At 52.2% G+C, this 11189-nt stretch overlaps 2 protein-coding genes and 2 non-coding genes across 4 annotated transcripts in view; all 4 read right to left on the bottom strand.

Annotated features, from left to right (window-relative positions):
• PLXDC1 (plexin domain containing 1) overlaps window positions 1-1012 on the bottom strand; it is an 85757-nt gene extending 84745 nt beyond the window's left edge. Inside the window, exon 1 of the mRNA XM_011929927.1 lies at window positions 865-1012. Coding sequence (XP_011785317.1) covers window positions 865-999 — 135 coding nt within the window. The 5' untranslated portion in view covers window positions 1000-1012. The remainder of the gene's footprint in view (window positions 1-864) is intronic.
• Window positions 1013-1927: 915 nt separating this feature from the next.
• TRNAC-GCA lies at window positions 1928-1999 on the bottom strand. The gene has a single exon. It is a non-coding gene; the product is annotated as a tRNA-Cys (tRNA).
• A 695-nt stretch (window positions 2000-2694) lies between these two features.
• TRNAC-GCA lies at window positions 2695-2766 on the bottom strand. Its single transcript has one exon. It is a non-coding gene; the product is annotated as a tRNA-Cys (tRNA).
• A 5342-nt stretch (window positions 2767-8108) lies between these two features.
• The window catches only part of ARL5C (ADP-ribosylation factor-like 5C), a 6007-nt gene continuing 2926 nt past the window's right edge, over window positions 8109-11189 (bottom strand). The window contains 4 exon segments of the mRNA XM_011929957.1: window positions 8109-8263; window positions 8266-8287; window positions 8813-8896; window positions 10091-10220. Coding sequence (XP_011785347.1) covers window positions 8109-8263; window positions 8266-8287; window positions 8813-8896; window positions 10091-10220 — 391 coding nt within the window.

Below are 11189 nucleotides of genomic sequence, written 5' to 3'. Positions count from 1 at the left end.
CAGGGGGCGGGGCGGGGGGCGCTGCGTCGTTGGGGGCTCTCCCCGCGCCTGCCCTCAGCCTCCCGGAGCGCTCCCCTAGAGCTCCTGCAGCCGCTCCAAAGGCAAGGGGTGAAGAGTAGGAGAGAGGGCGGGAGCCCCTCGGGCTGAGAGAACCTCTAGAAGCATCAGCCGCCCCGCGCGCCTCACTGAGTTCCTGGCTCCCTTTCCCTCCTCCGTTCCGCCGGGAAAGCTGCAGAGAGAAGGCCCGAGGGACTGGACCCCTGGGAGGGACAGGCGCCCCCTCCCTGGGCCACGGGCCCCTGCCTGTCCCCCGCCCCCAGCTCCTCCAAGCTCTGCGACTTTCTGAGCTGTTCTTCGGAATTCTGTGCTTCTCTGATGCTTTGTCCTCCAGCCCCCACCCCCAGGAATCTCCTCCTGCAGCAAAGACCCCCAGCTTTTCTCCCCAAGAGGGACCTGAATCCCACCCCCCTCCCATGACTCCACCTTATCCCTCCATCCCCACATTTCCAGCACCGATTTGCCCCCCAACCCTGGCAGACGTGAGAGTGGAGGGGGCCTGGCTACCCCCTACTCTGCAACAGCCTGTACCCCTCCGCACGAGTAGGTAACCCAGGCCTCCCGCCTCTCTGGGGCTTCCAGGTCCAGGCCTGCTCAGGGCCAGACCCAATCAATCTTCAGAGCCAGCCCCAGACGAGGAAACGGCTCACCCCACCTGCCACCACCTTCTCACAGGCTCTGGGGACAGATCATTTTTTCATTTTTTTCTTCCAGGACAGAATAAAAATACCCGCAATGTAGGATATTTAATAGACGGCAAGGAATCAGGTCAGGACACGGAGGTGTCTCTTTCCTCCCCTGACCTACTTGGTTCTTGTGACGGCAAGGAGCTGGGGCGCTGGAGAGTGGGAGACGGGGTGAGGGGGCACCCTGGCTTCTAGTGGGCTGGGGCCTAGGGACTAGAAAACGGCGCAGAGGAAAGGTGCGAACGCTGACCGCCATTGGAGAAATTTTCCAGGAGGAGGGATATAGGTGGGGACAGGAGAAGAAGGTACACTGGGCTCTCTAATCTCTTACACCTTCCGCCGGGTCCAGAGTCCCAGAGACTACCTCCTCCAGCCCTAAACCCAGTGTCCGCTTACCATGGAACAAGACAAGGCCGGTCTGTAAATTCTTCTTGATGTCTAATTTAAATCCCAACTTGGCGGACTCTCAAACAGGATCAGATAGGCAACTGCCTCCAGCTGCGGCTTCTTGCTGCCCTCAAGTGGCCACGTGACGAGCCACAACCCTCTCGTCCTGTGGGTTTCCTCTTTCCCGGGCCTGCCCACCCCCTGTCTCCGACCTCCTGCCTTCCCCGAGGTCAAGGTGAGAGGTCCCGGGACGGATTCCAGCTCCAGCCCCGGCGTCTTTGCACCATCTGGGGTACCTCGTGGTCTGTCTTACAAGAAGAGCTCAGGCTGAAACATAAACTTGGATATAGTAGAAGCAAATGTATAAATTTTAATGTAAGGCTCTAGACCTTGAGGTCGTAATCACCTGGAGGGTATGTTTGTGTGTGTGTGTGTGTGTGTGTGTTTTGTTTTTTGAGACAGGTTCTCGCACGTTGCCTAGGCTGGAGTGCAGTGCTGCGATCATAGCTCACTGCAGCTTCCAACTCCTGGACTCAAGCGATGGGGAGCGTATATGAAAACACAGATTTCTGGACTCCACCCTCAAGTTTCTAATTCACTAGGTCTGGGATGAGGGCCAAGCGTACCCAGGTAATGCTGCTGGTCCCAGGACCACATTTTGAGAGCCAGTGCCGTTGAATCCCCAGTTCCTTGCAGTCCCTCACTGCTCTTCGTCTGCCAGTAGGAGAAAATGCAAACAGCTCAGGAAAAATCGACAACCTGGGACAAAAACTTTAGTATCTCGAAAAACGTCAAAGAGGGGGCACCCGGATTTGAACCGGGGACCTCTTGATCTGCAGTCAAATGCTCTACCACTGAGCTATACCCCCTCTGTCGGGGAGTGAGCGCAGGTTGTCCCTTAGCGCTATTGCTGCGCAGGCGCTGTGTGGAGTTCCCGAAGGGAAGTGGAAGTGGGGTAAGACGTTTACAAGAGATGGAAAAAATACAACTCCCAGAAAAATGACTCACTTGGAAGCAGGGGTTGTTTCCTGAAGCTCTGAGCTGAAGATTTCCACTGGCTGTGTAAGAAAATATATTCCTGGGGTGTGGAAGGAGTCTCTAGGAATATTTCACTTCGGGGTGTCCTACTCTCCTGCCTTGCAGAAGCCCCCTTGCCACGTCTGGGAGCTTCTTTCTCCCTCGCACATGCTCACGCGGCTTCTCCCGATCTGTCTTCCCCAGCCCAGCCCTTAGAAACTCAGCTTCCCTCCCGCCATGAAAGAGCCGTCAGGGTCACTGGCTAGGCTGACCTGGGGGTGCGCCCGCCTCCGCCCTGCCATTGCGAGGTTGAGCCACCTGCACCGTGTTCCAAGGGTCAGCCCTGAGCTCCTCGCCCTCACTGGTACTACATTCCACCCTGGGATGCACACGCAGGCTGAGCCACTGGCAAGGGCTAGGACTCCATCCTCACTCGCCTGCAAAAGAAAAGATGGTGGCACGGCCAGAGACTTCCTCCCGTTCCATCTGTGCAGAAACTCTTTAGGGGACCTCCGGAAACCAAAACACTAAAACTTAACGGCTGCAAAGGGGGCACCCGGATTTGAACCGGGGACCTCTTGATCTGCAGTCAAATGCTCTACCACTGAGCTATACCCCCACCACGCCGTAGAAGTCTCATTAGAATAAATTTCGACGGAATAGGGGTGTGGTCTTCAATATCCTTTAAAGTTTTAATCTGCGGGTTGCGTCCGGATACCTATTGAAAAAAACACAAAATACAGTGGAAATGGCCAGAACTCCTGAGTTCTTCCTCCACAGTCACGCTTTCGGAAAAACAACTAGATTAAGGAATCTTGGGTCCTCTGTATCCGTGCCTAGACTCTCCCCCAGATGTCCACTAACTGGCTTGAGAAAAGGACTGTCCCCAGGATCGCCCCAGGTCTAGGGATGTACAGATGAACAGACTGGATCTCCACCTTGTCTCCTGGACTTTTCCGGCCCCAGAGTCGCTCCTCCCCTTCTCTCAAACCAAAAGCCAGTTTGAGGAACAGACAGAGGAGAAGGTAGAAATAAGAGGTGAACAGTTTTCAACAGCATTTATTACAGACTTATAAAAATCCTAATACAGTATTTTTTTTTTAACTCCTGGCCGGGCGCGGTGGTTCACGCCTGTAATCCCAGCACTTTGGGAGGCCGTGGCGGGCGGCTCACAAGGTGACGAGATCGAGACCATCCTGGCCAACATGGTGAAACCCCATCTCTACTAAAAATACAAAAACTTAGCAGGTCGTGGTGGTGCGCGCTTGTAGTCCCAGCTACTTGGGAGGCTGAGGCAGGAGAATCGCTTGAACCTGGGAGGCGGAGGTTGCAGTGAGCGGAGATCGCGCCACTACTGCACTCCAGCCTTGGCGGCAGAGTGAGACTCAAAAAAAAAAAAAAAAAATCCTTGCACAAAAATAAGCAGCCCCTGTAGGAATCCGGTATATTTGGGAGGAGCGAGATTCACATTGGAAGGACACTAGAAGTGAAGGGGATGCTGTGGAGTGGCTTAAAGTCTAAGAACTGTGGTCAGAGTCAGCATCTCAGAGGGAATGGAAAGACGAGGAGGAGTGGAATCTCTGCAGTGCAAAGGGCTGTCCCTATCTGGGACGTCCTGTCCTCCTGCATTTCCCCTTCCGGTTTTTGCCTCTACCTTCTTCCCCTTGAGCCCACCTTCTTCACCTTTCTAGAATCTCCTTTGCCCAAAGGGAATGTGACAAAAATGGCTGAGGGGCCAAAAAGCCTGAGGGTGGGGGTGGGTTTGAGGAAATGAAGACTAATTCCAGGGGTGTCTTTTTTTTTTTTTTTTTGAGACTGAGTCGGGCTCTGTCGCCCAGGCTGGAGTGCAGTGGCGCAATCTCAGCTCACTGCAACCTCCGCCTCCCGGGTTCGAAGGATTCTCCTGCCTCAGCCTTCCTAGTAGCTAGGATTACAGACTCCCGACACTACGTCCGGCTAATTTTTGTGTTTTGTTTTGTTGGAGATGGCCAGGCTGGAGTGCAGGGACACAATCTCAGCTCACTGCAACCTCCACCTCCCGGGTTCAAGCAATTCTTCTGCCTCAGCCACCCGAGTAGCTAGGACTACAGGTGTGCACCACCACCAAGCTAATTTTTATGTTTTTAGTAGAGACGGGGTTTCACCGTGTTAGCCAGGCTGATCTCCAACTCCTGACCTCAAGTGATCCTCCGGCCTCAGCCTCCCAAAGTGCTGGGATTACAGGCGTGAGCCACCATGCCGGGCCTCAGGGGTCTCTTAATCTGCCCCCCAACACACACATTATTCCTACGGAGAGGTTGAGGGCTGAGGAGAAGGAGAGGGTTCCACTCCCTAATTCTGCAACGTATTCACCATTTCCCTGACATCTCCAAGAAGGATGCCTGTGGCCATGGTGAGGGGCAGCTTATTCCGCTGTGCTGTCTGCAGGAATCCAAGGTATTCAGTCCAATTCTCAGCAACGGGTTGGGAGAATGGTGTCAATCTCACTGTCCATAGCAGCCACTGTTCCCACCAGAGAACCATAAAAAAGTAATAAATAGCCACTTGATTTTCCACCCATGGGGTTTTGACCATGCAAAACCCCAAAGTTTCTGGTTGGCCTCAGACTGGAACATCAGTTAGCAACGGCCTGAGATTGCATCCACTGGAGCGCGGCAGGCAGCCTGCAGGGAGGGAGGAACAGGAGGGGTCAGCCTATCCCAAGAGAGTGATGGCCTTCAAGTCCCCAACCCTTTCCCAAAGCAGACTGGGTGCAGGAAGCAAAGTTACATCCAATCATTCAATTAACAGAGACAAACTGATTTGAGTACCTGCTGTGCATCAGGTACTGTGCAAGGCTTTGAAGTCACTGGTGAAAAGGCAGACATGCCCCTGAGGCTTACTGGCTCATGGAAGAGATAGATACTAAATAAATGGTCAGACACATAATTCTATAATTACATGCAGTGATAAAGGAAATATACAGAGGCCTCTGGATGCCTGAGAGTCGGGGAGGGCTTCTCTGAGGAAGGAGCCCGGAGACTCACCTTGCTCGGCCCCTTAGCTGTGTCTTTGGCCAAGGATTCCTCACGGTGATGTGTGCCAGAAAGAGGTTCCCTATGAAAGTTCCCCCATTAGACTGTAAACAACTCCGGCGCATGGGTGGAGTCTTGGTCATCTCTGTATCATCCTCAGCCTGGGTCTGGCACCGCACAGGGAACATGGAGGGTACTTAGAAAATGCTGATTGGGCCAGGCGCAATGGCTCACGCCTGTAATCCCAGCACTTTGGGAGGCGGAGGCGGGTGGATCACCTGAGGCCGGGAATTCGAGACCGGCCTGACCAACATGGAGAAACCCCGTCTTTACTAGAAACACAAAAATCAGCTGGGCATGCTGGCGCATGCTACTTGGGAGGCTGAGGCAAGAGAATCGCTTGAACCCAGGAGACGGAGGTTGCGGTGAGCCGAGATCATGCTATTGCACTCCAGCCTAGGAAACAAGAGTGAAACTCCACACAATCAATCAATCAACCAATCAAGTGGCCGGGGGCGGTGGCTCACACCTGTAATCCCAGCACTTTGGGAGGCCGAGGCGGGCAGATCACAAGGTCAGGAGATCAAGACCATCCTGGATAACACGGTGAAACTCCGTCTGTACTAAAAATACAAAAAAAAAAAAAAATTAGCCGGGCATGGTGGCAGGCGCCTGTAATCACAGCTACTCGGGAGGCTGAGGCAGAAGAATGGCGTGAACCCGGGAGGCGGAGCTTGCAGTGAGCTGAGATTGAGCCACTGCACTGTAGCCTGACAGCCTGGGTGACAGAGCGAGACGCTGTCTCAAAAAAAAAAAAAGAATGCTGATTGAACTGACTGTGGGTTGTGGAAGAGGGGTCTCCTGACCCAGGGGGTGGCAAGGACACTGCCAGAAACGTGTGGTCCCTTGCCTAAAGTCTCCCCTTCTTCAGTAAAACACACCTGGGCCAGGCGTGGTAGCTCACTCCTGTAATCCCAACACCTTGGGAGGCCAAGGCAGGGGGATTGTTTGAACCCAGGTATTTGAGACCAGTCATGGGCAACGTGGCAAAACCCTCTCTCTACAAAAATACAAAAATTAGCAGGGCATGGTGGTGTGCGCCTGTAGTCCTAACTAGAGAGGCTGAGGTGGGAGGATCGCTTGAGCCCAAGAAGTTGAAGCTGCAGTGAGCCATGTTTGCACAACTGTACTCCAGCCTGGGGAGCGACAGAGTGAGACCCTGCCTCAAAAAAAAAAAAAAAAGATACTTGTGTACCCAGCCTGCCGTGATTCCCCTTGACAAGTAAGAGGAAAGGGAAATTTTCCAGGCCTGATGTAAGGCCCTTTCTACGTGGCCCAGCTCCTTCAAATCCTCCAGGTGATTACTCAGTAGCTATCTGCTCAGTGTCCCTTGTCAGGTAACTTACCTAAAATTGCAGCATTCCCTCCACACACTTCCAATCTCCCTTTTCTTTACTTTATTTTTGTTTTTGGAAATGGGGGTCTGGATATGTTGCCCAGGCTGGACTCCAACTCCTGGCCCCAAGCCATCCTCCTGCCGCAGACTCTCCAGTAACTAGAACTACAGGTATGAACCACCATGCTGGCCCAATCTGTGTTTCTTACTCTTTATTCACCTTATCATTTATCACTTTTTTTTTTTTTTTTTTTGTGAGACAGGATCTTGCTCTGTCACCCAGGCTGGAGTGCAGCAACATGGTCAGAGCTCACCGCAGCCTGAAACTCCTGGGCTCGAGTGATTTTCCTGCCTCAACCTCATGAGTAGCTAGGAATACAGGTGTGTGCCACCACACCCAGCTTTTTTTTTTTTTTTTTCTTTTTGTAAAGACAGAGTCTTGCTCTGTTGCCAAGGCTTTTCTCAAACTCCTGGCTCAAGTCATTTATCATTTTCTTTTTTTTTTTTAGATGGAGTTTCGCTCTTGTTGCCCAGGCTGGAGTGCAACGGTACGATCTCGGCTCACTGCAACCTCTGCCTCTGGGGTTCAAGCGATTCTCCTGCCTCAGCCTCCTGAGTACCTGGGATTACAGGCACGCTCCACGACACCCAGCTAATTTTTGTACTTTTAGTAGAGACGAGGTTTCTTCATGTTGGTCAGGCTGGTCTCAAACTCCTGACCTCGGGTGATCTGCCCGCCTCGGCCTCCCAAAATGCTGGGATTACAGGCATGAGCCACCGTGCCCAGCCATCATTTTCTAACTGATTATATATTTTTCCTGTTTACCATCTGCCTCCCCTACTGGAAAGTAAGCTCCATGAGGGCAGGGATTTTTGTCTGTTTTGCTCACTGCTGTTTCTCCATTGCCTAGAACAGTACCCTGCACAAAGGAGGTGCTCAAGAAAGATTTGTGGACTGAATGGTGTCATTTACTCTACAGAAACTCTGGGAGGTATAATGAACCTCCTACTTACAGATAAGAAACTAAGCCGGGCACGGTGGCTCACACCTGTAATCCCAGCACTTTGGGAGGCCGAGGTGGGCGGATCACGAGGTCAGGAGTTCAAGACCATCCTCTCTAAGACGGTGAAACCCTGTCTCTACTAAAAATACAAAAAAATTAGCCGGGCGTAGTGGCAGGTGCCTGTAGTCCCAGCTACTTGGGAGGCTGAGCCAGGAGATTGGCGTGAACCCAGGAGGCAGAGCTTGCAGTGAGCCGAGATCACGCCACTGCACTCCAGCCTGGGTGACAAGAGCAAAACTCTGCCTCAAAAAAAAAAAAAAAGATTATTGCGTTTAGGTGGTGGAGTGCTACCTCTTTCTCCCTAGAACAAGCCCCTGCTCCACTAGAACAAGCCCCTGAGAGCAGGGATGCTGTCTGCTCATGGCTTACCCACCACATCTCACCTATGGGGAGATGCCCAATTGCCTTGGCCCAGGAGCCAACTGTGAGCCAGATTCTCCCAGGAGAGAGGCAGAAGAAGGGTTCTGATGGTCAGTCATCCATTGGTTCAGCCAGGCCTGGAGATCCAGGTGGGGCAGCCACTGTGCTGCTTCCCCGGTGAGGGTACAGCAGCACAGTGGCCTTTGCTGGTACTGAGAGTAAGGAAATGGGAGATCTCCACCGTCCTCACAGAGTCCTTCACATCCTGCTTATTGGCAAAATCAGGATTGAAGCATCCCGCAGAGCCTGTGGATAGAGGAGCCCAGCCCCAGTCAGCCTGCTAGGGCCCAGCCTTCCTTCCTACTGCCTCACAGGTGCTCTCTGGCTCCCTCTCCCGCTGTCCCAGCAACAGAGGCCTATGCCTGGATGAGGCAGAGATGGGGGCCCTGCCACAGTGGTAGCAACCACATCAAATGACACCAGCAGCTCATGGAAAGCCTCTTTATGACAATCCCATAGGTGGGAATTAATGATCCTCCTCATTTTATACTTGGGGAAACTGAGGATTAGAGAGGTGAAGTCACTTGTACAAAGGCCCACGATGAATGAAAAATGGAGTTAGAACTTGAACCAGCAACTCTGGCTTCTATAGTCAATTGCACTGAGGGTACTGACACCCTTCATCAGGCACAAACCAGCCCTCCTCATGCTGCTGGTGTAGAGACTCTCAGAAACTGGGACACCAGGAATTAATCTCAGAGAGGCTAAGTGACCAGCCTGAGGGCACACAGCTAGTACCACTGGGCCCTCTCCCAACTGTAGGGGGCTTACCTCATGGGCCAGCATTTTATATAGCTCCTCTCAAGCAGTCAGCAGCCAATCCCGGTCCGTGCTGTCAATCACAAGGATGACGAACTGTCAGGCTTTCTCTATGGTAAACGTGTTTCCCCCGGTCTCTGCACTGCCCAGACGCCAGACCCAGAGAAATGAAACCATGCAGCCTCAAGATTTCACCACCCTGCTTCCATTATAATTGTCTTTGGCAGCTGGGATTACAGGCACGTGCCACCACACCTGGCTAATTTTTGTATTTTTAGTAGAGATGGGGTTTCGCCATGTTGGCCAGGATGGTCTCAAACTCCTGACCTCAGGTCACCTGCCTGTCTCGGCCTCCCAGAGTGCTAGGATTACAGGCGCGAGCCACCACACCTGGCCTGTAATTGTCTTTTCTATCCAGACATGGGAACAGCACACCTCTGGCTGTGTAGCAGAGGCTGAGGCTGTGCTACATAAGCACTGGGTGTTCATGACTCCATTTAGGCCTCACCACAACCCTGTGGACTTGGTACTGTTAGTATCCCCATTTTACAAATGCAGAGACTGAGGCTCCGTGAGGCTACGTATCTTGCTCTTGACCACACAGCTGGTGAATAGCAGTGCTGGAAATCGAACCCAGCTCTGTCTCAGTCCAGGAATTAAACCACTGAATTCTACTCTTGCTGGAGTAAGAAGGTAAGGCCCTATAGACAAGGGGCCTACCGCATCCAGTGCATCAAACAAAGCTGCCAGCAGCTGCCAGGAAGTATTAAAACATGTTAACAGGCAGGCACTGCACTGTGTTGAGTATCTGACATATATACATTACATATTGGTTTGTTATTTAATTTTCACAACTCAGGGAGATCATTATATATATGTATATATAAAACTTTTGTTTTTTTGAGGCAGAATCTTGCTCTGTCACCCAGGCTGGAGTTTCAATGGCGCGATCTCGGCTGACAGCAACCTCCGCCTCCCAGGTTCAAGCAATTCTCCTGTCTCAGCCTCCCAAGTAGCTGGGATTACAGGCGCCTGCCACCACGCCCAGCTAATTTTTGTATTTTCAGTAGAGGTGGAGTTTTGCCATGTTGGCCAGGCTGGTTTCGAACTCCTGACCTCAGGTGATCCACCCGCCTCAGACTCCCAAAGTGCTGGGATTAGAGGCGTGAGCCACAGCAACCGGCCGATTATTATAATCTCTATTTCACAAGTTGGGGAACCAAGGCTCAGAGAAGTTACATGACTGTCTGATATCACACAGCTGCCTTGGAGCCCTGGTGCCATCCTCACCTAGGTGTTGCTGATAAAGCTCAGAGCCTCCTGCCCCGCTATGTCCCACATGAGGAAGTGGGTGTTCTGCAAAATGATCTCCATGGTGCTGCCAATGGTGGAACACGTATGGACCACCTCATTGGTCAAGCTGGGGAGGTAGGAGAGGGCACCAAGAGCTCAGTCCAGCCTACTCCCAACTCTGGCCCCTAAATGCTCTACTCCCAAAGCAGGCTGAATCTAACTCAGAACAAGTCCACCCAGGTTCACCAAGCACCTGCTGGGAGCCAGGCCCTGTGCTGGGCCCTGGGGAATGAAGACAGGAGTGAGACCAAGCCTTGCCCTGGCTTGGACCCCAGAGAAGGAAAACATCTTCAAGCAGGCTCCTCAAACTTTATCTCTTTTTTTCTTTTTACAGAAACTGGGTCCCACTGTGTTGCCCAGGCTAATCTTGAACTCCTGGCCTTGGGCTCCTGTCAAGCGATCCTCCTGCCTTGACCTCCCAAAGTGCTGGGATTACAGGCATGAGCCACAGAGCCCAGCCTTCTCAAATTTTAATATGCAGTTGAATCACCTGAGAGTTTTGTCACAATGCAGGTTCTGACCCAATGAGTCTGGGCTGGGGCCCAGGGTTTTGCATTTCTTTCTTTCTTTCTTTATTATTATTATTTTTTTTCTTTTTGAGACAGAGTCTCACTCTGTCGCCCATTCTGGAGTGTTGGCACAATCACGCCTCCCAGGTTCAAGCAATTCTTCCGCCTCAGTCTCCAGAGTGGTTGGGATTACAGGCGCACGCCCCTACGCCCAGCTAATTTTTGTATTTTTGTAGAAATGGGGTTTCGCCATGTTGGCTGGGCTAGTCTCGAACTCCTGACCTCAAGTGATCCGCCCACCTCGGCCTTCCAAAGTGCTGGGATTACAGGTGTAAGCCACTGCATCCGGCCACGGTTTTGCATTATTTCTTTCCTTCTTCTTCTTCTTCTTTTTTTTTTTTTGAGATGGAGTCTTGCTCTGTCACCCAGGCTGGATTGCAGTGGTGTGATCTTGGCTCACAGCAAGCTCCACCTCCTGGGTTCATGCCATTCTCCTACCTCAGCCTCCCGAGTAGCTGGGACTGCAG

The sequence above is a fragment of the Colobus angolensis genome, unplaced genomic scaffold, assembly GCF_000951035.1.
Source record: "Colobus angolensis palliatus isolate OR3802 unplaced genomic scaffold, Cang.pa_1.0 Scaffold83, whole genome shotgun sequence".
In the NCBI taxonomy this organism is placed as follows: domain Eukaryota; kingdom Metazoa; phylum Chordata; class Mammalia; order Primates; family Cercopithecidae; genus Colobus; species Colobus angolensis.
Note: the sequence above shows the minus strand (reverse complement) of the source record. Positions and strands in the feature narration are given on the sequence as shown.